Here is a 24,959-nt window from a genome sequence, read left to right as displayed (position 1 = left end):
TACTTCATGCAAAATTAAAACACCTTTCCCAGTGGGACATGGTCTTATTGTCAACCCTTCCCAACAGTGTTCAAGGAATTGTCACTCTGATGGCAGCTGGACCCCAAGGGGAGCTCTGCTGCATCTGGCCTGGGCCAGGAATCATTGCTTTCATTCCCTTTTTTTCTGCACTACTTAGGGCTAAGAGCTGAAATAAAGCAGAGAGACTTTAATTTGCAGAATCAATCCTTTCCTGGCGGCGCTTCGTGATTTCTTGGAGCTCCGACTCCCCTCTGCTTTTCTGGAATGGAAACAAAACAGGCAGTTTGGATTTGAACTTCAAGCTGCAGTTAAGTGACAGTATTTAATTAATGCTGTAAAAGTAGAGCTAGTTTCACAGAGATAAGTGATATCAGTAAAAAGCAGATTAATTAGTGGAAACAGGGGGATCTTACAGATTTGCTCAAAAGACACTTCGGAATTTTTACGTGTGTTTTATTGCTGGTGTAGGTTTGGTTGCATTTTTTTTCCCCACAATTGTATTTTTTAAAATGCCTGTTTAATGAGCTATCTGACGCTGCTGGTACAGCCCCCATTCCAGCAGGAATTATCCAGAAAAATGCTTACCTCCAGCTGGTTTTTCTCCACTGTGATCTTGCTGTAGACTCTGTTTCCCTCATCACCGCACACCTTCTTCAGCTCCTCTCTGTTGAGGGAGAAGAGCTGAGCTCCGGTGAGGATGCCCAGGTGTTCCACGGTCCTGGGGAGACACAAAGTAGGGAGGTGACGATTGTGCTGCACGTGGCCTCGTGTCAGAGGTGAGGAGTTGGAGATGGGAGGCCAGGAGCTGCAGTGGGACCATATCACGGGGCCCTGGGGCTGTTCCAAGGTGGCAGCTGCAATTCCAGTAGCATTTCAGGCCTTGGATTTAGTTAGTTAACTGTTTATCTCCAAGAAAATATTTATACCAGAGAAAGGGAGTGACTTTGGGCTCTGAACATTCTGGTTATAGAGCCTGGATTGAACAGGGTTGAAATCTAATTTGCAACACAGGCTCTGTAAGTAAATCCAAGTGGCTTGTCCCAGGTGAGATGGTGCCGGTGGCCTCCCCCGCTCCTTCTCCAGGGAAGGACGAGCATTGCACGTGGCAATAGGGCAAATCTTACTCTTTGCTGAATGACTTGGCCTCCAGCCAGGCTTTGACTTCTTCAGTGCTGGATTCAAAGGTGAGGGGCACGAAAACTTGCTGAGGCTTTTCCACTTTGAAATTCCTGTGGGGAGGCTGAATTTTATTGTTTGTGATCTTCTTTAGCAGCTCGTCGTTCAGCTCATCCGTTTGGTGAATAAGTTCTGTAGAAACAAGTAGGGAATGAAAGCAAGTCTTCAGTCAAAAATGCCATTAAATGTTTGTGGGGAAACTGTAAGGCAAATGGGGATGTGGCTCAACATTCTTATTTAAATTCAGCCCAGAAAAGTGATTCCCATTTTCCTGTGCCCCTGTGTTGCCATTTATTTTGCTCCCATCACCCCTTGGCTGTTGCCTGATGTGGAAGCACAGTTCTGTGAGAATCTACAATTGGAGGTTTGGAATTGAGACCTTTTCAGTCCTCTCTGCTGCTTCTAGTCACTAATTTGCTGATCGCAGAGCTCCAGGTTTTGCTCCGCAACAGAACAGAAGCGGCAGGAAGCACAAACTGGGAATGAGCAACACACTCATGATGGGATGAGCTTGAAGGTCCCTTCCAGCCCAGGGCATCCTGTGCTTCTGTGAAAACTCCAGTGACTCTTCATCCAGTATCGCTTTCCCCATGAAACTCCTGAAGACTGTGGAGAATAACTCAGTGATACGAACAGATTTGTGTCCTTGTATGGTGGGGCTTCCTGTCGTCCCAGAAGGGCTCCTGCTTCCAGGAGTGGACAGGGTGGGATAAGGGGTGAGGTGAGCAGGGCCCCTGATCTCTCTCCTGCTCTGTGAGCCCCACAGCACGTGCAGGGTGAGGGAGTGATGCGGATCTCCTGTTTGGCCGGGAATTCTGTGGAACCACATGAAGGAAGCGGCCAGGCGGGCACTGTGTGTGTGCCGGGAGATGAGCAAAAGGAAGTGAGAGAAAGGGATTGACCTGAGCTGTTCCTTAGACACACTTAAACATTTTGGAAGAGAAAGGAAACTCTCTCCTTGGGAGGAGGAGGAGGAAGTTAGAACTGGAGGAAGGAGGCATGGGGTGATCACTTATTGCCCTGCTCGGCCCGGGCCGCCCGAGAGCCCCGGAGGTGTCACAAGCCCCAGGGCTGCTCTCTTGGCTCTTGTCCTGCCTGGAATGGCCTCCAGACACAGTGCTGCTCCATTGCTGTGATCAGTAAAAGGTGCAGGGGAGCCCCTTGGGCAGGTCTGGTCCCCCGAGCGCCCAAACCCAGGGGAGCCCAGAGTGGGACACACACGTGCGTTCTTTGGCGCCCTGTGCAGAGTGGCGCAACAACATCTCACTGCCCCACTTATCCCCGGCGTAGCTGGCAGGCAGCTTGTGGGTTGGGCTGGATGGGCCATAGCCCCTGGGGCTCAGGTCTCCTTTGTACCTCTGGTTAGACTGGTTAGAAAGGGAAAGAAAAGTAAGAATTTTTTTTTGGTCGTTTTTAATGTTCTTAAGCTTTCTGCCTCACACCCACGGAGGGACAAACTGCCGTGTTCTCCTTGTGCTGATGTGGGGCTGGGGAGACCTCAGGTGGAGCTGCATGGAAGAAGTTAATTTCTGGGAATGAAGAACCCAAAGCAAAGTCTGAAGTTTGCGCAAGGGAATTCCTAGTTGTGCCAAACGTGTTCGATCTCATTGGAAGGCAGAGCCTCACTGCTCCGTAGCTGGGATGTGAAGCGGGACCACTGCCAAGGGCCTGGAGCGGACTGGAAAGTTTTTTGACGTTTTGATTAAACTAGCAGGGATTTATCCAGAAGCCTGCTGGGCCGCCTTAGGCTTTGCCCAAACGCTGCAATACCAAAATGGGGAAGCAATTCCATGCTTCCCTAGGGTGTTTAGAACACTCCAGCTCCACATTTCTGCAGTGCAAGTTGCAGTATTCAGTTAAATCTCACTTAGATGGTGTTTCCATCTGCCTCCACTCCAGTAACGTGTTCCTGGTGCTGAACTGAACTGGCTGAGGGAAGTGTCCATCTTTAATTTAACCCCCAAGAAAAATCTTGATGTGGAAAAATATGGAAAGCAGGAGGCTGGTGCACAAATAGGAAGGATAGGCCTTATTTGGGAAGACGATCGTAGCAAAATGTGAATTTTATCATAGGAGACTCAGGAATCTCCTGGCTTTGTCTACTTCTGAAGGTCTGTCCTGATTGGTGCATAGTATCCTAAGAAATCAGGGAGGTCTAATGCCAACATTATTCCCAGAGGCAGATTGTGCCCTGCAGCTGATACCAGTCAGGTATTACCTGACTACAGACCTGTTTGAGCTCTTCCAGTTTCACCACATCCAGGATATTGTACGGAACATAACCGGCCTGCCCACTCCGGTTGAGCAACTTCCACCACTGCTTATTATCTTCCAACACCTGAGAGAGGGACAAAAATAAATCTGCTGTGGGAAAATGGGATTTCAGGCATAAACAACCAGGATATAGCGGGGCCGAACCATCCAAAAGGTGAAGTTGCCAGAAGGACATCACTGAGGCCAGGAGCTCTAATCGGATCTGTTGCTCTCAGATGCAATCCAGGACTGAAACTTTTCCTGGAAAGCATCAGAATGTATCGTAAGGATGAACAGGAGAGCACCTCTGCGTGCTGAAGAACTCATAGTTCCTACATAATGTCCCTGTTTCTCCAGACCTTTTTTTCCTAATGACTGAGTTTCTGATGTCTTTTTGCATTAAAATAAATAATTAAATAAATAAAAAGCCACATTTTGCAGAGAAACCTTTTCCTCAGGTCACAGATCAGTGTCAGCCCAAGTCACGTCTCACCTTGTCCAGCTGCCAACAGTGCTGCAGTAAGAGAAAGGTTATGAGAAAGGTGCTTTTCAGAGAAAACAAATCCTCGTGGAGGAGGAAGTGGTGATAAGGAACCGACCCAGCGGGGGATGAGCAGGGCTCTAGAGCGAGTTGTTGTCCTCCCTCCTCACTGTGGTTAAAATGGGACCGATGTCTTTGAGCTGAGGAAATGACACAACACAGCACAGGCAGCCTGCTCCAGCTTTGGGTTTGAGCAAAGCTTTGTGTCACTGCTGAGATACCACCAGGGAAAATGGAGTTGGTGCTTGTTGCTATCCCGAGCTCTCTCCTGCCCCTGGGGGACACACCTTTTCCAGGAACGGTCACGTACCTCCAGGATTTCATCCTTCAGCACCGAGAGCTCACTGGCGTTTCGCGCGGTGAAATCGTAGCGGATTTTGGCAAATCTCTTGGGCACAGCCACCCCCTGGGCCTCGAAATTCCTGCAGAAGAGAAGTGTCCTGAAGTTCATTAACCTGAGCTAGACTGTTGGAAGGACTCTGTGTGGAAGCTGGAATTGTATTAGAGGATCATCATAAACTAAAAATATATGTGACAATGTGGCCAGATTGCAATGAATCTAAAGACAGGACAGGGTTGGCTCGAGCTCACAGAGCTGCTGCCTCCAGTGTAAACTAACCGCCTTGTGAAAGCAAATGGTTTTTCACAGACATTATTCAAATAAAAGGGGAAAGGGGAAAAAAAACCCAACCAAGAAAAAAGGAAGGTTCCCATTAGCAAAAAAAGCCTACATGAAAAAGTGAGGTTGTGAGCTATGGCCGAAGGGCCGAGTTTGGTGCTGATTCTCAATCAATTCAGCAAATGACAGTGCATTGATGCAACTGTTTTTTTAGTCAAATTTAGTCCTGATTCTTCACAGTAATTTGCCTCAAGAAAATGAGCCCCATATCCTTTGGTGAGTTCCCTGTTGGCTGAGGCCCAGACCTTCAGGCCGTGACTTCTCAACATACTTGCAGTGAGACTGGCTCCCTCTTAATTGCTTCTTTTTGAAGTATGGTTTGTCACTATCATCCTGCTGAAGATGAACAGGGCTGGTGTCTCATCTTCATATATTCTTCCCCCTCGTCCCCTCTCCTTCTTTTCCCCTTTTTCACCTCTAAATAAATTTCTTCAAGGCGATTTAACCCTGGGATAGTCTAATCCACTTTAGTCCTTCGTGGTCCACCCTCAGATAGATGTGTTGGCACAGAAGAAGTAAGGGTGTTCTCTTAGGATCTGATACTGTAATAAAGGGAAGAGAAAGATGAAACAGGCATTTCATGTTTGTCTGTTTTCTCTCCATGTCATTTCGTGAACATGTACTCACACTTGGCCAAGAGTAGTGCATTCAGACACTGAATATGAGTGTTGAAGAGGGGACTGAGAAGGAAGAAGCTTAGTGTTCTGCAATAGGAATTATGCTTTGGGGATTTTATGAATTGTTTCCCTCTTTTTCACCATCATGCTCTTCTTGCACACTTCCTTGTCTTTTGCTATTGAGCGAAAGTCTGGAGGCTCAGAAAGCCCAAGTTTCATCTGAGAAAGATTTCCTGTGTCAGAGAGAACGGAAGGGATTCTGTTTCCATCCTTTCATGCCAGGAAGGATGAACTGCCTGTATCAGGAGGTGCCGAATTGGTTCTGGGTGCTGCTGTAGCTCACAGAATTGCAAGACCCAGTGCTGCAGGAGTTCAAATAACAGACCGGTGGAAAGGCTCAGGGGCCACAAGCTGTGCTGCATCTCTCATGGACTTGCAAGGAACCTCTCCTTTGGTGTCTGTGCAAGTGCTGGCTGATGTGGGCACTAGGATTGCTCTTTTAATCAGGCAGCTCCAGTACCTTTCAGAAAAGAATTTTCATGGCACATCATGAGCCATTAATCTCTTGACTAACCATAACATTTCCTTACTCCTTGGTTTTACAGCATTACTCAAACACTGACATTTGTCATTTCACCAGCCATCTCCCTTGACCTCTAGCATCAGGCACTTGCAGGGGGAAGGATCTGGTCTCACAAATATTTTCATACTCTGATCTCTGTGATTTATTAACCATGAAGTTTTGCCTTCAGAATTCAAGATGCCATTTCAAATAATTTCATGTGCAAAAGTCGAGTTATTGGGCAAAAGGGATCCTTGATAGCTGGGCACAAAGGACAGCAGGACTGCTGTTGCTGTTTTCTTTTCAACTACTGTGCTTGCTGTGTGACCTTGAGGAAGTAGGTTCACTGCAGCTTTATGGTTCCGTTTTTGCATAGGGAAAATAAGGGCAGTGATAATTGCTTTCAGTTGTAAAACACTTCAAGATTTATGGAATATGAATGATTCTTACTAAGTGAAAAGTGTTGCAAAGCTGGCTTAGTTGCACACTGTGCTAACAAAATCCCGTATCAGCCTATTGACCCCAGCCTGAAACACTCATTAAAGTTTATAGGACATTTTGGTGGATGAGTTGAGGCAGTTGTTCTGCTGGAAATATCATACTGAAAGCACTTTTAAATCCATCATCCGCTTTGACATTTTTCTCTATTAAAACTAAACACAACTGCTTGCTCTTTCCAGTTTTCTTAGTTTAGTTTTTGATGGGTAAGTACTCACTGTTAACTCAGCTTGTACCCCCATGGCATCTGAGACATTACAGTTCATTCTAGTCACAGCATAAACACACAATAGCTGTTGTACTGAGACAAAAAGAGTTATAAAACATGTAAGATATCCAATGGACTGGTATTAACTATCAAGTTGCATGGTCACTTTTGAATGTCAAATGTTCTTTTTATGGATACTGCATTAATTTAATTTGTGCTTAAACGTTAGCTAGGCTAGACATTGGTGTCTGAAAAGTACATATTTTTCCAATGTCAAAATGTGTAAATTTAGTATTAAAGAAACAAAACATATTTACTTGTACTAGAGGAAAAATACTTTCGTAGCAAAGAAATTAACTGAGGTGCTCTTTAGAAATAGGTCTGGCTTGCTTACAGAATTGTTGCTTATGCAGTAAAGCAGATCTACAGATGTTTTCTTTTTTTCTTCCAGATAAAACTTGGATTGTTTGAAAAGTGGGGAGATATTTCACCATAGTACAAAAGAAGATACAGAAGAGGAGAGCAGAATGAGAGCTTTGCAAGTGCCACGTGCCTGCAGCCTGCTGTCTTTAGCGATGCTGTTCCTTCCAGTCACTGGAACGTCAAAACAAAATATCCCAAGACTGAAGCTTTCCTATAAAGGTAAACTTTTCAGTAGTTTTTCTGATTCTGGCACTTTGGTTTCGATGTGATACTGCCAGCAGTTCTTTTTGTATTACTAACCAGGAAATACATAATAGAAGCCTTAAAGATGGATGAATTCTGCCTCGGGGCAGTATTAAAATCTGGGTTTTTTGTTGTGTCGGGGCACATGTTTCTGAAGTATAAATGTCTTTTAAAAGTATTATTTCTGTTTGCTCCAAGAGGATGTTAACAGACTATACATAAATTAGAGGGGAGTGGTCCTTGAAAGGCTCTGAGGTGCATTGGAGACATTCCTGTGTGGCTGGTGTGGATGATGTGACACATGGAGGACATTCACACCTTCCTACAGCATCAGAGAAAGTTGAGAGAGCTGACTCAAGTGTTTCAAGGGGACTGACATTTATTTTTGTAATAATTCTTTTTCTATCACTAAGTGGATATGTTAAACTCTTCATATGTGGTTTTCTTTCTCCTTGCCTCTTTGGATCACAAAAGCGTGATTCTCTGCAGAATTTCTTAGTCTTGTGTGTAGTTCTTGTTAAGAATGGTACCGTCTGAGGGATTTCAACACAGATATATTTATGTATTAATGGCCAATTTTTTAAAGAAGGTGGATTTCTTTTTGCTTTGCATGTACAGTACACCTCCACAGGCACAGAGATGTGTCACTGACACTTCCTTCTTTAGTGGAAACAAATGCTCTCCAGTTAGTTATGTTTCAGCTATGTCAGCACCTTGCCCTTAGGGGAGCTATTTCTGCTCTGTTTTTCAAACTTATGTCTTCCTATGCATTGCAGAGTTACACTCAGGATGGTGTGATGGGACAGGCTGTAGAGCCTTCATCGGGGCTTATGATATGTTTATCATGAGTTTAACACCCAGAGAAATGTATTGAGTAAGCAGAATGACATGCTATTTATTTACAAGCTTCTCTTTTGCTAGATTTGCATGCCACTGTGCATGCTATTCCACTGTGTATATAAATGTGTTTGGATGTGTTTGTGCGAGAGAGACAGAGGAAGCAAGATCAAGGGATCTTGACAACATTTTTATAAATTCAGGGAACAGTTGCACTCCCTGAAGCCAATGCATACAGAAACTGAAAGAGCTGACATGAGTTATGAAAGTTAGCAGTAAAACCCTCCTGACATACAGCCGGCCTTCTCACAGCTAGGCCTTTTGAGCTAATTCCCAAAAGCAGCATATACCATATGGCCATGGCATTTACTGTGGATTTGACACTCACGATTAGTGAATTCCTCTCAACTTCAAAAGCAGATAGCCTTTGGCAAAATCCTGATGGATGCCTTTGGCAGGTAAAGAGGGGGAGAAAGAAAAATTATTGAGGTCAACACAGGGGAAAAAAAATGGCTGAAATCTTAGTTTAAAATAGTGGCAGAGACCTGCTGGGAACAGTTGGGAAAATGCCTGAGCTCGTTTAAAAAGACAGTGAGCAGATGATTGATATTTAGGCCCTGACCCAAACTTTTCTTAGCAACTTCATAAACCTTTCAGTTTGGCTTGAGGGATACCGTTTCCTGTCCAAACTTATTCACCTATATCCCTGTAGGGGGGGAAAATCAACAACAGATACAGATGCAAAACAGCACATAAATCTTAGTTTTGAGAGCTGTGATGGAACTGAAAAGTCAGAAGAAAGAGAATTACCAGAATTTATTGTGCCTTGTCTTACTTTCTTGGGGGGTTGGAAGGTGTATATTTTTCCACATGGAACAAGAAATAATTTAATGCTGTTTTTTCACATTTATGTATTGTAAATGATTCCAGTATGGCTTATCATAATTAAACTATATTTTGCGTGTTGACAACAGAATATCAGATGTACTGAATATTTAATATAGTTGTGAGAATTAAGTCCACCTTCCTCCCCCCAAATCTTTCAGACAAAACAATTCCAAGGTTTCTGAGAATAAGATGTAGGAGAAATGAACTGTTTTGCCAGTTCTCATAAAATTGTTAGTCATGTCACTGACAAGTCCTGGCATCTCTGTTCTTTGGAATTCATACTTGAACTATCATGAAGAGGAGAATACAGGGCTCTTTTCCTTCTTTATGGAAAACAGATGAGAACTGGCCACATCAGGCAGTTCCAAAAACCTGGTCACATGTGTCTTTGAAGGGAAGGTTTCATCTCCTTTCAGGTGCAATGTGCTTATGGCATAGCTCCATCTTCCCAGAAGAGCTGAGCATTTGCTGGGGCAGGAGAGCTGGAAGTAAGCGGGACTTTGCTCTGCAGTTACTGAAGCTTCCGGTTGCATCAATCAGTGGTGGATGGAGGAAGAGGGAGAGGGTAGGGTGGTTAAAGATGTGTCTATAACTGCAGGAGTGCTTCAATAAACCACAGCATGTCAAAGCTCCTTTGTGTTCAAACAGCAATTGAAATTTTAGACCTTCTCTGAATGGCAGTTATAGGTTTCCTTCTTCTCAAGGTTGTCATCTTAACGAATGGGAATCTGTGCAGGAAATGTTAAGATATTCCAGTGAGTGATGTTGGGATCAATGTAAAGTCATACAATGGATTTCCTTTATTGTTTGTCCCAGTCTAAAGATGTGTTCTAAAAAATTGTGCATGTATAAAACTAAAACAACACACAAATCAATTAAAATATGTTGTAGTACAGAATCAAAGTCATATATTTTCCACCTGTGTTAACCGAATACACTATGATCTTTAATCACATATCTCATCCTTTCACATTTTCCCTGATCCATTAGTTGAAAAATTCTCTTATTCACTCAGACTTAACGTTTAGATACTCGTTCATGTCATTACTATCCCAGAAATTGTCACTCCTCTTGTGATGTTTTTAGGGTGCTCTCACTGCATATACCTTACTTATTCTGTGTATCTTAGATACTTCTACAAGATTGAGGTGCTTTTACTATTACAGCTTTACTATTAGGAGAAGGTAACAAACTGTCTTCTAATAGAAGATTATGATCTTTAGAAAACCAGGGGATGATTTTGAGTAATATTCCATATTTTGACTCTCTTTGCCTAGTACTGCTTTCAGTCTAAGACCAACAGTGTGTATTTATCACTCATTTTCATGTAGCTGGAGATAACCTGTGACCTTCATCCAAACTGCAGAACTCCACAAGCACAGAAGTGATATTCAGCTTCCCTAAGCAGCACGTCCTTGTTGTCTGCTGCCTCATTTAACATCCTCATTCCAACCTCTAGAGCAGATGCAGGTTTTCATATACCAGTGTAATTCATTAATGTCATTTTCAGGACAGCATCAGTTCTGTTACTAAAGAATGGAAGGCTCAGTGTCCTAATTCATGTATGTTTAATTCATACAGTGTAGACAGTCTTGTTTCTGTTTGATCTTCTGAGTAATAATTTTTCCTAATTCATTGGGAGGTCCTTCCATAAATATCGTGTGTGTGTCTTTTTAGATTTTACTTCATAGGGAGAAGTAAAGAATAGCCAGACCAGAAGGTTGATTGCCTTCTGAGAAAAAGAAGAAAAAAAAGCAAATTTTTCTCAATTTGTGGCTATCCTAAAATTTTCCTGCCGAAAGAGAGAATCCTAATTGCAAATTTAACCCTATTGATTTGATTTACTTGGCTGCTTTTCATGGACATTTTAGTAAGTGCAGTCTGTGTTCTCAGTGAATGCATTTATATTACAAAAGTGTGCACCCTAGTTTCTTGGCTGGGGGGCATGCCCTAGCCCAGATTTGGACATTGTCACCAGTGACATCCACAAACATCTATCATTCCCGTGTGGGAATGTGGCCATTCCCCAGAGCAAGCCATGCTTACTGTGACAGCGGTGACTTGGTCAGAGGACCAGGAATCCTGCATTGTGACACAGTACAGAGGAATAAGCAGGACTGAAGGCAACGTTTGGCTTTTAAAGCAGGATTTACTTAGCACTGTTAAAAACGACTGTGGTAGTAATTTACATCTAATAAACAAAAGCATTATTCTCAGCTGATTTGTTTTTCTCCATATAGAATGAATTAAGATGCAGTCTCACTCTCACTGAAGTCATGGCAAGAGTTTTTCCACTGAAGTAAATTGAAGCAAGATCAAATTCACGCTCTTCACTTTTTTCATCTTACCTAAATAAACTAAAGACAGGTAGTTCTTTCTCCTCTGCTGAAGGATGACAGTGCTAAATCATCAGCTCCACATGGAAATTAGCCATGTTTAAGGATTGTTTAGTTTCACGCAGTGTTTTGCGCACAGGATTTTCTTCCCCCAGAGTGATCCATTCTTAAAACATGGTGAAAAAGCAAACAGAGAATATTTTGGTGCCAGGAATTCTTTTGAAAATTTGACTGGGTGAGTGCATTTCCTTAATGTTCAAAAATTATCCTTTGAGTATGCTATTTAACAGTGTCAAGCATTCTGTTCTCTATATTGTTTTTGCTTTAAACCTGTTTCATTTTAGAACTGATGAGATGCTTAACTGTTGCATCAGAGCAGTTAGTTTGTTCAGTTTCAGTACAGCTGGCTTATTTCCATGTCATGCATCATTTAATTATACATATAAAACATAGTTAAAATTGTACAGCTCCATGAGCCTCACTTAAACTGTCTGTGGCACTGCAGTAATCCCAGTACCCTGACGGGGTGTTGCACAGCTGTGACTGGTTGGAATGTGGTAAACTGGTGATGTGTAAGAGAGCCTAGAAGTGAGCTTGCATTTTGCAGCTGTGCTTGCTCTACTGGAAGAGGAAGTTAAACCAGAAAAAAACTGCTCTTGTGGCAATATCAGCATCTGTAAATCTGAATGCTTAATGAAAATCAAGGAAAATGTGCTGAGTGAGGAAGTGGTGCTTTTCCCTTGTTTGTCATTTAATTAATTTTTGGTGGTTTGTTATTTCTCAGAAAAATCTATCTCAGATTCCTCTGTGGAAAAACATGAAGTGTTTATGTGGGAGTGAAGATCCTAGTATTGGATGATTGTCTAGATATGCAAAAGACTTTGCCTGTTTTGTCTCAAAAATGCTTTCTGGAGGCAGTGATCATTGACACTTAAAATGTACCCTAGCTTGAAGATGGATGGGCACTGCTGTCCATGTGTATATGCTGTCGACTGAGTATAAACTTGAAGGCATTTATTACATCTTAGTAATGGGAAAAGCAGCAAATTTCTTACAGACACTTTTTTCCTTTTTTAAGCTAGTGAACTTGAAGGTCAGATTCAACTATATGTTGCATTTTCTGTCATATAATTATCATATCTATAATGTCCTGAAGAGCAGCCTCCAGTCAGTGACATCAACAGTTTACACAGCAGTTGAACTAAGAATAACCTTGGAGAACTGACCCATGTCAACCTCTTATGAGTGTAAACTGTAGTTCACAACAGTTTCTGTTTTTTCATGATCACAGAAGGGCCTCAGTTGGATAAAAGAAGAATTGTGTTCAAAAAATACAAAACTATTCTGCTGAATGTTCACTTTACTGTATCTCAGAAGAGGAGAGGAAACAAAACTGAAAGAGTAATACTTAACAAAGTATTTTTGCTCCCTTATAAAAAGAAGGACAGGACAACATCAAAAACAGCTTCCCTAGAAGAATGCAGGGAAGATACATGATAAGTGGCATCAGCTTGGAAGAGGGATCAAAACTCTTTCTTTGATTGCTTTTACTAATGACATCTGTTTAAGCAAATCCAATTCAGAGCAGTTTCAGAAATCCCAAACTTGTTCTCTTTCTGAGCACTATTTGGAGGGCATGATCTGCCTGACATCAGTGTCTGTCTAGCAGTGGACATCTGTGGTCACTATGCAGGTGCTCGATTCACATCCTGTTTCCTTTTCCTCCCTCCCCATTTCTGCAGTTCCATTTGTAGGTGAGTTCCCCAAAGAAGAGCTGAGGAACATAAGGGATGACTCTTCCATACTCACAGTCCTTTGGAGATAAATACACAGAGATAGCAGAAAGAGTCAGAATTTCCTTTAATAAACCAGCGCAATATCAGACAAGTCAGAGAGATTGGTTAACTCTGTTTAAGGCAGACAATTTTGAAGATGGTGGGAGTGACAGATGTACATCTTTGCTACAAATTTGAAAAATGAGACATTCTACTTTCTGAACAAAATCCTGGCTATCCCAGAATTTTGCACTGTGTTGAACCATAGAGTTTTAAGAGCTGAGAGGTTGTTGAAGACACCAAAATTTTGTAATTAACTTACTGGGCCTCTTTAAGGAGGGTGTTACGTCTTCCTGTGCATCATTCAAGCAGCCTGGATTTCTTTCAGAAAGATTTCTCACTAAATCTGTAACAAAACATTAGCCTATATGACATCCTGCCCCAAAAGTAATAAATATAAATATTATTAATAAAAAATGTCCCCCTCCAAGATTAAATAAAAGCTTACACCTATATACCAAGAGCATCCACGGATCATGTCACACAAATTTATATTTGACAAGGGTTTGTGTGGGAGGGCGCTTGTGCCTGCTTTGTACAGGGAAGCTCTGGGGTTCCCAGGTTCACGACTGATGGGTCTGCACTTTGTGTCTGTTGAGGCTCTGGGTGCCCAGGGCCATGAGCAGTTCCCGGGCTGGGGATGGCGGGTGGGGCTGGCCTGTGATGTGCTCTGGGGCCTGTGACAGCACAGGGGCCGTGTCACAATGGGGGCAGCTATAAAAGGCCCCATTGGTTGACGCTGCCCCCAGTAGAGCCTGGGCAAGCGGTGAGTGCCCACAGGCGGTGGGGAGGCAGGGCTGGGGGAGGGCTGGGGCAGAAGCGCTGGCACCCGGGGCGTGTGTTCTGTCCCTGCGTCCAGGGCCCAGCCCCTGGCGGGAGCGCCTTGCTCAGGCTCGGTGCTTGCTGGGGCAGCGGTGCAGGCCTTGCCTCCTGCCAGCTGCCGGGGCCTCTCCTTCCTGCTGCCACATCCCCGTGGCTCCTGCCCTGCACTGGCTGCCTCCATTCCGGCCCTACTGAACCCCTTCTGTGTGTCCTCTTGCAGACCATGGCTTTATTGTCATTGCTCTTCGTGCTCGTGCAAAGCCTGATCCAGTACCCCCAGCCAGCTGGGGATGGGCTGGATGAGGCCACGCACCGGCGAATGCAGGAGCGTGAGGAGCTGCTCGACCGCGAGATGGCTCGGCTGCTGCAGGAGCTGGAGCAAGGGCCCCCGGAGCAGCAGGACGAGGGCTGGGGAGCCCTGCTCTTTGGTGCCCTGCAGCAGTGGCCATTCTGGGCTCTTGCTGGACTCCTGCTCCTCTTGGGCCTGTGGTTTAGCTGCAGGAGGAGTCCTGAAGCCAGCAAAACCAACAGCAGCGGCAAGGACCAGACCTCCTGCAAGACCTTGGGAGAGGAGAAGGAAAAAGAAAAGGAAGAAGACAATTTGGATTCCGAGAGAGATGGAGAAAACATTGATGTGACTGTGGAGGCAGATGACAGTGGCAGCGGAAATGAAGGAGAAGGCAGTCCTGTGGCTGCAAATGAAGGAGACGACAATGATGCCAATGAACGAGATGAAGATGTGAAGTTGAAGAAAGACAGTGATGTTAAAAGTGATGATGGCCATGACGCAAGGAAAGATGAAGGCTGGAGTGATGGGAATATGCCAGGAGACAATACTGCTGAAGGAAATGAAGAAGAACCTGGCAATGTTACTGGAGGTGTGGAAGACCTAGATGAAGCAAATGAAGGAGAAAACAAGGATGTGAAGGTGGAGCCAGACAAGGATGCTGGAAAGGAAGAAGAAGGAGATGGAAATGAAGAAAAAACCGATGATGCGTATATGAAAGCAGGCAACGATGACGTACGTGAAGGTGAAGATGGAAAGGAAGAAAAAGCGGATGTGAAAGTGCAGGAAAGCAGTGATGCCAGTGAACAAAGAAGCAGTGATTGGACAGGACAAGAAGACAGCCGTGATGGTGAGAATGCAGTAGACCATTGTGGTTTTGCTGCAACTGAGGAAGAAAAGAAGGACATTGGAAATGAAGAAAGCAATCTTGGAGACAAAGATGAGAAAGCCAGTGCTGCCGATAGGAAGGGAGAAAAGAATGAAAATGGAAATGGAGAGGAACATGGCAATGTTGCTTCAACTGAAGAAGGTGTTGATAAGATAAATGAAGGAGAAAGCAGCAATATGAAGCTGAAGGAAGACAGTCATTCCAGTGAACACAGAGCCACTGATTGGAATGGGAAGGATCAGGAAAACAGGGATGCGAATGTGAAAGGCGAGAAGAATGAAGATGGAAAAGAAGAAGAAGGTGGAAATGTGGCTGCCAGTGAAAAAGAAGGCAGTGGTGCTGCTGGCAAGGACAAAGGCAGCAGTGGTGGAATTGAAGAGGAAGAAGACGCCTGTGACGTTGGGAATAAGCGAGGGATCCTTTTAGTGGATCGCATACAGTGTCCTGTCGAGGACGTGGAGAGAGGTCGCTCAGTGGCAGCTGAGCTGATGGAGAGCTTCACGTGTGTCTTTATTGACAGCGTGAGCAATAGTTTCTACCCGGTGCCTCAAGAAGCCATCGGGGTGGGCAGTGCCTTTGAGGGTTGGAGTCCCCGTGAGCAGGATGTGGTGTACCGCGTGCTGGTCCCACTGAATCCCCCACCGGGACACGCCTTCCACCTGGAGCTGAACAGTGCAGGGCAGATGGCAGCAAGGACCTTCTGCGTCCGTGTGGAGCTGGTGTGCACGTGCGAGAGGGAGCAGCTGGGCGAGAAGCTGTTGTGCTTCCTGCACCACTCGCAGGAGGAGCTGCGGCGGAAGCAGAAGCCCAGCCTCCTAGAGACACTCTGCACCGGCTCCTACCTGGACGTGGAGAAAACCTCCCACTGGTTCTACCAGCTGGTGAGATGCTCGTGGCTGCATTTGCCTCAGTCGTACTCATGGCACTTGGTGTTTCAGCCCTGCAGCCGGTCCTGCCAATTCCGGCTGAGCAAAGGCAAGAAGAGCCTGATGGTGGAGATGCTGTTTGGGGTGCGCCACGGGGACTCCGACATCTTTGTGGTCAGCCAGCCCACAGAGGCCCAGAAAGGCGGCTCCAGCATCTTTGTGAGCAGCCAGCCCGCCGAGGCCGACTCCATCGCAAGCACAGCGTGGCCTGAGACGTACGCTGTGGCAGAGGCAAAATTCTTCCAGCACGTCGCCAGGCAGGTGCCGTGTGAGAGCTTGCACCTGAAATGCCTGCAGCTCTTCACCTGCATCCTGAGGGGCACAGGTTTTTCCAGCTTGACCTGGAAGACTGTGGTCATGCACGTGCTGACCACCGTACCGCTGTCCCAGTGGCGCAGGAGGGAATTTGCGCGGCGGCTGTGGGACATCATGGCATACCTGCGCCGCTGCCTGCAGTTGAAATGCCTGGAGCACTTTGTCCTGGGCAACCAGAGGCTTCCTGAGGAGATCAGCTTGCCGCCGGCAATGCGAACGGTCGAGCCGCTCAACCTCTTTGAGCACCTGGCCCGAGATCCGGCCGCCCACGCAGAGGCGATGCGAGCTTACGGTCAGCTGCGATTCCGCCTCTGGATGCTGCTCTCCAACCACTGAGAGGAATTCCCTGCACAGAGCTGTGCTGGGGGGGCTCCCACCCGATGGCAGCCACGTGAGCACTGCATAATTCTTGCTTTTTTCACTGGCAATCCTGAAGCTGCTTTCCTGTTCCTGCGGAAGGAAGATGCTGTGGCACATTAATTCATTGTGCAGACACACATCTCTGCGTGGCCTTGCCCTTCACCTTTCAGTTTACCACGGTGCTGTTGCAATGTTCCTGCGTCTACGAGGCAGAAACTGGCTTCACCTGCACATCCTTACAGAAGACTATGAACTGACAGAGGTTGCTTGGCATACCTCCAAGTCCAAAAAACGAGCCTGTTAGGGACTTAATGTAATTCTTCAGTAAGCTGTACTTATTGTAGTTTTTTAAGGATGTAGTTTTTCTTAGTATATGAAAGTACAACAGGTAGTTTTAAGTCACACTACCATGGAAGAATAGGTAGTCCAAGTTTTCATAATGGGAACTGGATATATTATCCATGCTTCAAGAGGCCCTTTAGTATTGTCAGTGGGTAAACTATTTTGTAAACTTACCCTTAGTTTAGGCAATTAAACTACACTGCTGTAGTTGCTTGGCTGCTTTTCAGTAATATCCAGATATTTATGTTAGGAAAAACAATAAAAGGAGAGAAGTTTCTCAAATTGCCTGAAAAGTGTCCTTCTTTATATTTAATCCAATGGTTCTTAGAGAACGTCCATCCATTGCAGCTACCTGAAAAAATGACAAAGTGACTCAAGCGGTGATTGTGTCCAGCAGTCACATCTCGGTATTGCACTTCTGCAACTCACTAGAGCAGGGGATTAATTTTGTCTCATGAATGCAACCAGAAGTCATGATGGTTGAAACAGCTAAAATATTAATTAATCCTCCCAGTGCTGCTTCAAACCTGCCCCTCCTCATTCAGAGCATGGGAAAGAAAGCTGCTGTGGCCCACGTCAGAGAGGGAAGGCCTCTGAGGGGACAGGAACAAGCAGCTCCATGTGAGGAGAGCAGGCAGGAACCTCCCAGAGGAGGATCGCTGCCAACAGCAGAACTCGCTGTTCCACTGAGAGGGAACTGTGCTCGCTGGGGTCCCTGCCTTTTGCTTCCTCTGCTGGGCAGGCACTGCTCCCACCACAGCCCCTTTGGCCCAGCTTGTGGAAGGAGGAGAACACCCTCCCTGCTCCCTTCTCCCCAAACACACACACCCACTTTGTTCCCCTCTCCTCTGCCCCCAGCTGCAGAGACCTGCCCTTTCCCTTGCTCCAGCGCTCATCAGCCCCTTCCACAAGGACATGTGCTCTCAGTGGGTAGGACTTGATCTCTGTGTGCCATTGAGCCTTACGGCCTGACCGCACAGCTTGTGTGGCCTCTGGAGCGATGCTTGGAGTCAGGGAGAAGCACGGCCCCCATGGCTTCTTGCTGCACAATGCACCCAGGGCTAGATTGGCCAGGGCCAAAACTATTGCAGGTGGTTAAACTGTGGGTGTGGCTGTGAGTTTTGGTGCAAGTGTGCTGTGTGTCTGAGGAGCATGCTGGGAGAGGGGAAGGGCAGAACCTACAGCTGTCCAGTGTTGCCACTGAAATACTGCTGTGCAGCTCAGGTGCTGATTTTAACTGGTCAGTAGTATGCAACCCCACTAGGATGGAAATTGAAAACAGTGCTCCATAAGAGCAAGCATAGCCAAATGATCTGGATGTCTTTCTGGCACTGAGCTGTTCTTTCAGGCCTTGAAAACAGGGGCAGCTCTGATAAAGTAACTGAGCAGCTGGTTGGTATTAACTCTCCTTTGCACTGTCAATTCACCTTCTTTGGGAATAGCTCACCCTGCTCTGTGTCTTTCCTAAGCCTGTCAGTATCGATGTGAATGTGCTTTTCACACCCATGCCATCTGGCACTGGTATTACACCAGAGTTCCTCCTGCCACTGCAGTTCAAGGTCTTTCAATTTTTGCATGAAAGTCTTGTCTCCTATGTTATGGACACTGCACTCCTTAGGAAGCTGACAAATACATTTGAACATAGTGGGAAAAATGTTGAAGTGGAAGCGTTGCGAAGATGTGTGGCCAATTTCACAACATCTTTCCTGTGGAACTGCTGCAGGCTGAACGGAGCAAGTCCTGCTGTCAGATGTGCATTCGGAGAAAGCAGGTTTGAATAAAATAAGTCACAGCCAGAGAACTGTCAGCGCTTATCAATAGTGTCAAGATACGAGTTTCTGTAGCCAATTGTCCTTTGGATTTACTGAAGAAAATCCCTTACTGGTTTACATCCTGGACACTGAAATCCACAAGAAAATTCCCATTTGCTCCAAAGCGAAGTCCCTTTCCCTTTCTTCCTGCTTCCTTCATCAGTGAAGCACAAACTGAGTTAGAATTTAAAACTGTGTTCTTCTCTGTACAGCCCCTACCAGAGAGGATGAGCAGAAGTATCAGGACAACCTGGTGGTGTCTTCTCTGGCCTTAAACATCTGGGCTGTAAGATGTAGCGAAGTCATTTATCTTGCCTCAGCGTTGCCGTGTTCATGTCCAGAGAATGGCCTGTTGTCAGAAGCCTTTCTGAAGACGCAGTTACTTGAAAATTGCAGGTGCAGGTGCTTGCAGCTACTCTAACCTTTTGTGCATCCTTCTGAGGGAAGCATAGTCTGAAATGAAGAAGTGGCAGTATTTTGAAGGCAAGTGCAATTAGAAGGAGGGTAATTTGTTTGGAAAGGTGGGGATAGCACTGCCTATAATTTCACAAAGCATACTTTGAGAAAGGAAGAGCTGTGTGCCTTAAGGTGCTAATCATGATCAGCATGTTCCATTCTGAACACCTGGACATGCTTGCAAAATACAGGACATGTCTCCATCCAGGCTGGAAAGAAGGAGCCCACTGCTGCAGGGTGGAGTGGGTTCCTTTGTGCAAGTCAGCACAAGTCCCAAAGCCTTGAGGTGGACTGGAAGGTAGAGAGCTTCTAGACACAAGCTATTGCCACAGAGTGTTTGGTTGGTGTTGCCTGTTCCTAAGAGTGTGGACTAATCTCCACTCTTCATTCCCCGTGTCTGTTTCCTTCCTAAGGAAGATTCACGCCTTTCTGGTTGCAGGTCATGTGCTTATGCAGCTAAAGGTAGCTGGGAGGCTGCTGAGCTGAGCTGAGCTGGTAGGCTAAGTGGAGCAGTAAAAGTCTTTCCCAGTCAGTGAGTTGACCTCAGGTCCTTCAAATAATGCAGTCCAAGAAGATTTTGCCAGTATTTCCACTGGAAGCCTACCACGGGTCTCTTGCTTTTTCTGTGTTTGACTGGCTGGTAGATTGGGAGGGACAAGGGGGTGTGAAATGCTTGACCAGGGCATGAATGAAATGACTTTTTTCTTTAGTTGGTCCTAGGCATCTCAACCTGAAGTTCTAAGGAGAGAGAGTGGGAGTAGCAGAGTTTGTTTAAAGCTGCCTTTTCTCCAGGGTTAGCAAATTAAGAGGCTCTTTACTACTCTGCATCTGGTAGTGTGGGCTTTCTGAATAGCTTTAGCTACAGGTGAGTTTATGAAACACCTTCCTTAGAGTAGGGCGGAGGTTTTCTCTTATCTGCTTGATTCTCAGGTGACTGGAGGTCAGAAGAAATTTTCCCTCTTATTCTGCATCTTAGTTACTCATGTGGATTAGGAGAGCACTGTGAAGGGACTGGAAGGTAGTGATCAGTAGAGATCTAAAAAGAGGAGGATGAGATGCGCTGCTGAAACAGAGTAGCCTGTGAAATTCCTGACTCTCTCCTCTTTCTTTGTGATGATGCCTGTGAATGACTGATCAGTGGCTGCTGTGATCCTGTCTTCCTCTTCTTCCCTCCCTGCTGGGTAGCACTTGGGACACGGAACTGTTCAATGGCGACCTCATCTAGATGGCAGAAATTACAAGGCATTGATTGTTATTATATAGGATGGTTCAGAAAACTGTTTTCTGAGTGCACCCAGCTCTTGTGTCATGGCTGGAGAAGAGAAGGGTGATTAATCAGACATTGTGTGTTTTGTCAGCCCTCAGCTGATAAAGAGTATTTCAGAGATCACCCAAGAGGAATTGGAGTAGCCCAAGGGAGCAAAAAGGGAGCTCCTGCTGTGCTGTGCTGTGATCGGCATCAGAGCAACCCTTCCCAATAAACAGCACCATCGTATCCAGTAGCAAGGATCTCCAGTCAGAAAAAAGCAATGGAGGAGGTTTGTATTGAGGATGGTGTCTAAATGCAGACACGTCTACATCCCTATACAAAATAGAGTTCCTCTCGGAACGGCAAGAGAGAAGCCAGTTGCTGCAAGTGTCAGGAGGAGCACATTAGAGTGGAGCGAGCCAAGCTTCAGGAGTTCTGTGGTTTCAGGACTTTTCTTTTTCCTTTTCCAAACTTGTATTTCTTGTTACAGTGGCTTGTCCATTTTTCAGCCGGGCTATTGATCAGCCACATCTAGCGTAAGAAGTAGTTTGGATGGGCCTGAGTATTTTTATCCTGCTTTGCAAAGCATAAGTTGGTTATGTGTGATCTTTTGTCAGTCAATAGACAGATCTTTGAAAGTGCTCCTAATTCTTTCCCTGCTCCACACTGCATCTCTACCACCTGATGTTCCTACCAGAATCAGTGATGGGGTGAATGAGAAGAAGAGTTATTTTGCTGATATAATTTGATTTAAGGTACTTGCCTGTGGATTTGAACTCTTGTAGTAAAGCTTATAAATCCTTTAGATTAGAACAGAAAAGCATGGAAAAACAGTCTGGCTTGAGGGTTTTTTCCCAGACTCGAACTGGCATCAGCAAAGTGGATGGTCAGCTGAAAACTTTGAGTCAAATCCCTGTAAAGTGATGTGTCAAATCACGGCAGAGGATTCGCGTGGAGTTTGAGAAGAGTTTGGTTGCGCTCCGAGATGTGACAGTTTCCAAGGTGTGAGCTCATGTAAACAAGGAAGCAGATGGGGCTTCTAAACTCTGAACTAAAAGTACTTTGATGAAGGTTTTGTACCATGGAGTAACCGGTGATGGGAAATGAGTCAGGGCTGTTAGAAGGTGGAAGAGCCATCTTTCCCTTGGGGAAAAACCAAAGGCAAAGGGGTGGCCTTGTTTGTTCTGGCTTTGGAAGTGACCTTCCCAAGACTTCTGAAGAAAGGGGACGGGTTTTCCCCCATTTTCTAGAATTCTGTCTCATTAAGAAGAGTTGTCTGAACCCAGCGCCCTGTCGGTTCCCTGGGGGAGAGGTGGGCAGGACTGAAATACACTGTTCTATTCAGCCCCTAAACAGTGGGTTTGCCTTTGGTTTTGTCTAAAGCCAAGGGGGAGCTGCTGTCTCCAGTGAAACAAAGCTCCTTCCTCAGCTAAAATGTTTTCCAGCAGTGCTGGGAGGTCGGGCTGCTCTTCCCTGGCCCTGTGTTTCCAACAGGGTGAGGTTTGTGTGTGCCCTTCCCTTAGGGCAGATTCCTCCTGTAGGCAGATTCCTCCTGTAGGCAGCTTCTGTCTGTGCAAGCTGGGGTGATTTTGGGATGGATGGAGAGATCCTCAAGGGAGTCCAGAGGAGGCCAGGAAGGGCCAGGAAGTGCTCCAAGAGCTAGAGCATTACACAGACGGGCTGGGAGGGCTGGGAATGTTCAGCCTGGAGAAGAGAAGGCTCTGGAGAGCCCTTAGAGCCCTTTCCAGTGCCTAAAGGTGCCCCAAGAGAGCTGGAGAGGGACTTGAAGAGCCTGGCGTGAAAGGACAAGGAGGAATGGCTTCCCGCTGCCAGAGGGTGGGTTTAGATGGGATATTGAGAAGAAATCCTTCCCTGTGAAGGTGCTGAGGCCCTGGCACAGGTTGCCCAGAGAAGCTGTGGCTGCCCCTGGATCCCTGGCAGTGTCCAAGGCCAGGCTGGACAGAGCTTGAAGCAACCTGGGATAGTGAAAGGTGTCTCTGGCCATGGCAGGGGGTTGGAACGGGATAATCTTTAAGGTCCCTTCCCACCCAATCCCTTCTGTGATTCCATGATTCCAGCATCTCTACACACATGGAGAGCCAAAGCGCAGTGCAGCATCTTTGGCACCTGATCCTTAAGGTCACTTTGCTGGGCTGATGTTGGGAAACAAGACCTATGGATGGACTGATGAAGTCAGTCAATATTTTTGCCTCCTGCGGTGGAAAACACCTGCGATTCCTTTCCTTGCAGAGCTGCTGGGGGTTAAACAGCAGACAGTGCTTATGGGAATAACCCCTCAGCTGATCTTTGTCTTCCCTTGGTGGTTATTAACAGTGGCAGGGAGTTGTCTCCAGGATGCCCAAACGTCCCAGTGTCACTGTACGTGTCCGTGTGCGTTCATGAGGTTCCGAGGTGGGAGCCAAAGCTCCGGGCGTGCGGATCCATCACCTATTTCCATGTGGAGTGATGTTCTGTTTGAAGGCATCCCCGACCTGTGTCTGCTCAGCCGTCTGGCCACGCTTGAGTGAGGAGTTCCAGTAAGGATATCCATTGGCTGAGGAGAGCTGGAAAGGCAGACATGGAGTCAGTGTTACCAGGAAAGGGGAAAGCTGATCGGAGAAAAGGAGAGGGATAGTGGTAGATGAGTCATGGTCTGGCAGATTTTGGTCAAGGTGTTCTCCAGGGAAGCCTGTGTCCCTGGAGCTCAGTTACGCTGTAGGGTGCTGTTGCCTTGGATTGGGAGAGGCTCATTATTGCTGCCCTTTTCCAGCCTCATTTGCTTTCTGTATTTAACTGGGGCAACCAGATCCAACTGAGTTTTGAGCCAACTACTTGTTGCATGCCACCACTACCCCTGCAGCTCCATTTCTCCGGAAAAGGGGGAGGGAGAGTGAAGAGACAGGGACACAGGACTAACCTCCTCTTGCAAGTGTCCAATGTCTATTTCCCAGGGAGCTCCACGGAAGATTTCTGTGGGCGGTTCCCAGCCGTTGCGGAATTTGGGGATGTAGGTGGGGACATTCGTGTCTCGGGGCCACTCGGCTCTAGGACAGAAAGTGGGAATATGAGGTGACATTCACGAAGAATGTGTCTTTCAGGGCATCCCCTGAAAGAAGAAGCAGGAGCATCAGGGAATCCAAGCATCCCGTCTGCGTGGGGAGCCTGGGGAGATGGCAGCTCTGTCCTTACCTGGATCTGGTCCATGTCTCCCCCAGGGAATCCCAGAGGTTTATCTCTTTGGGTGTCAGGTGTCCTCTCAGGAAATCGGTGGTGTCTTTAGAAAGCAGTGGGCTGAGGACAGACGGGGCCAGCTCAGGGCCACCGCAGCTGTTGATGATCTGAGTCACACACAAACCACACAAAGAGGAGAGAACTTGCAGGAAACGGTCAAAATGTCAAACCAGGGACACACAGATGAGCAGGAAGCGAAGACAAAGCTGATCCTTGGATCAGCACAGTCACTGCAAGAAACATCAACCTAAGTCTTTGAAGGAGACTGGACAGTTCAAGGGAACATGAGATTTTTTTGGATTGGAGTCAAAGGAAGAGCTGATCTACAAATGAGCTGTTGTTACAGACGAGTGAAGTGTCAGAAGCTGACACTTCAAAAAATGGAAAGTATCTTGCTATTCCTTTGTGGCTCCTTTTCCAAGTTGGGATTTCTGCTTCCAAGCATTTTCAGTGCAAATACCGAGCCGTATTTGCCTGAAGGTGAGACCAGGCAGATTCCCAGTGGGGATTCCAGCTGGCTGCCCCTTTTGTTCACAGTAATGCCTTATTGACCCGGTGGAAGGATTCATATTTGCTGGGATTCCTGTATTTACTTCAAGCTTCAAACTGGATCAGAGGCCAGGAACAACCGGCATCGCTTCTGGAAGTTCCTGAGAAAGCTGTGGCCAGGTATGAGCAGTTTTCCAACCCTGTTGCACAATCTATCTACTTGTAAGTGTGAACTAGAAATAAAAGGAGTTCCCAGTGAGACCTGGGAATAAGATTTACCAGTTCCAGCGGCCTGAAGAGGAAATGCACCAACTCTGAAGCACGGGGGTTTTGGATGTGCTTCCTTAGTTTGGCCTGAAAAGAGAACATAAACACAGTTTAACCCTAACCTGAGTGTGCCTTCTCTTTTCTGTCACATGGGGCGAGTGTTGTGGACTGATGAGAAGAGTAAGGGATGGAGGAGTAGGAATCATTCATTTTTATTTTGTGTCCATTTCTAATTCCTTATGAATTTCAGGAGGGGGGGGGAATACCCTCTCTGTTAAATCAGTGCCTTTAAGCTAATTTGAACAGACACAGAAGACCTTGGCTTATTTTGAAAGTCCTAGTGAGGAAGGGCCAGGATTGTTGGTGCTTCTGCCTCTTGCAGGGTTGAGAATCCCACTA

At 46.1% G+C, this 24,959-nt stretch overlaps 1 protein-coding gene and 1 pseudogene across 2 annotated transcripts; one reads left to right on the top strand and one right to left on the bottom strand.

Annotated features, from left to right (window-relative positions):
* Positions 1 to 208: 208 nt before the first annotated feature.
* Positions 209 to 24,662, bottom strand: LOC309585713 (epidermal growth factor receptor kinase substrate 8-like protein 2; annotated as a pseudogene). Its single transcript has 10 exons — positions 24,573 to 24,662; positions 23,763 to 23,911; positions 23,491 to 23,617; positions 23,022 to 23,137; positions 4,302 to 4,413; positions 3,416 to 3,535; positions 2,417 to 2,564; positions 1,146 to 1,329; positions 607 to 739; positions 209 to 280 (listed from the first exon to the last, which is right to left on the bottom strand). The product of its transcript is annotated as an epidermal growth factor receptor kinase substrate 8-like protein 2 (transcript).
* Positions 14,940 to 16,691, top strand: LOC309585714 (inositol 1,4,5-trisphosphate receptor-interacting protein-like 1; the record flags this gene model as incomplete). Its single annotated transcript, XM_082303611.1, is given in 3 exon segments — positions 14,940 to 15,171; positions 15,174 to 15,177; positions 15,365 to 16,691. Coding segments are annotated over 3 exon segments (1,563 nt in total).
* Positions 24,663 to 24,959: the final 297 nt, after the last annotated feature.

Source organism: Coloeus monedula (assembly GCF_965178545.1).
Source record: "Coloeus monedula genome assembly, contig: HAP1_SCAFFOLD_150, whole genome shotgun sequence".
NCBI classification, from domain to species: Eukaryota; Metazoa; Chordata; class Aves; order Passeriformes; family Corvidae; genus Coloeus; species Coloeus monedula.
The sequence above is the reverse complement of the archived record's forward strand: the minus strand, read 5'-3'. Positions and strand labels throughout refer to the sequence as shown.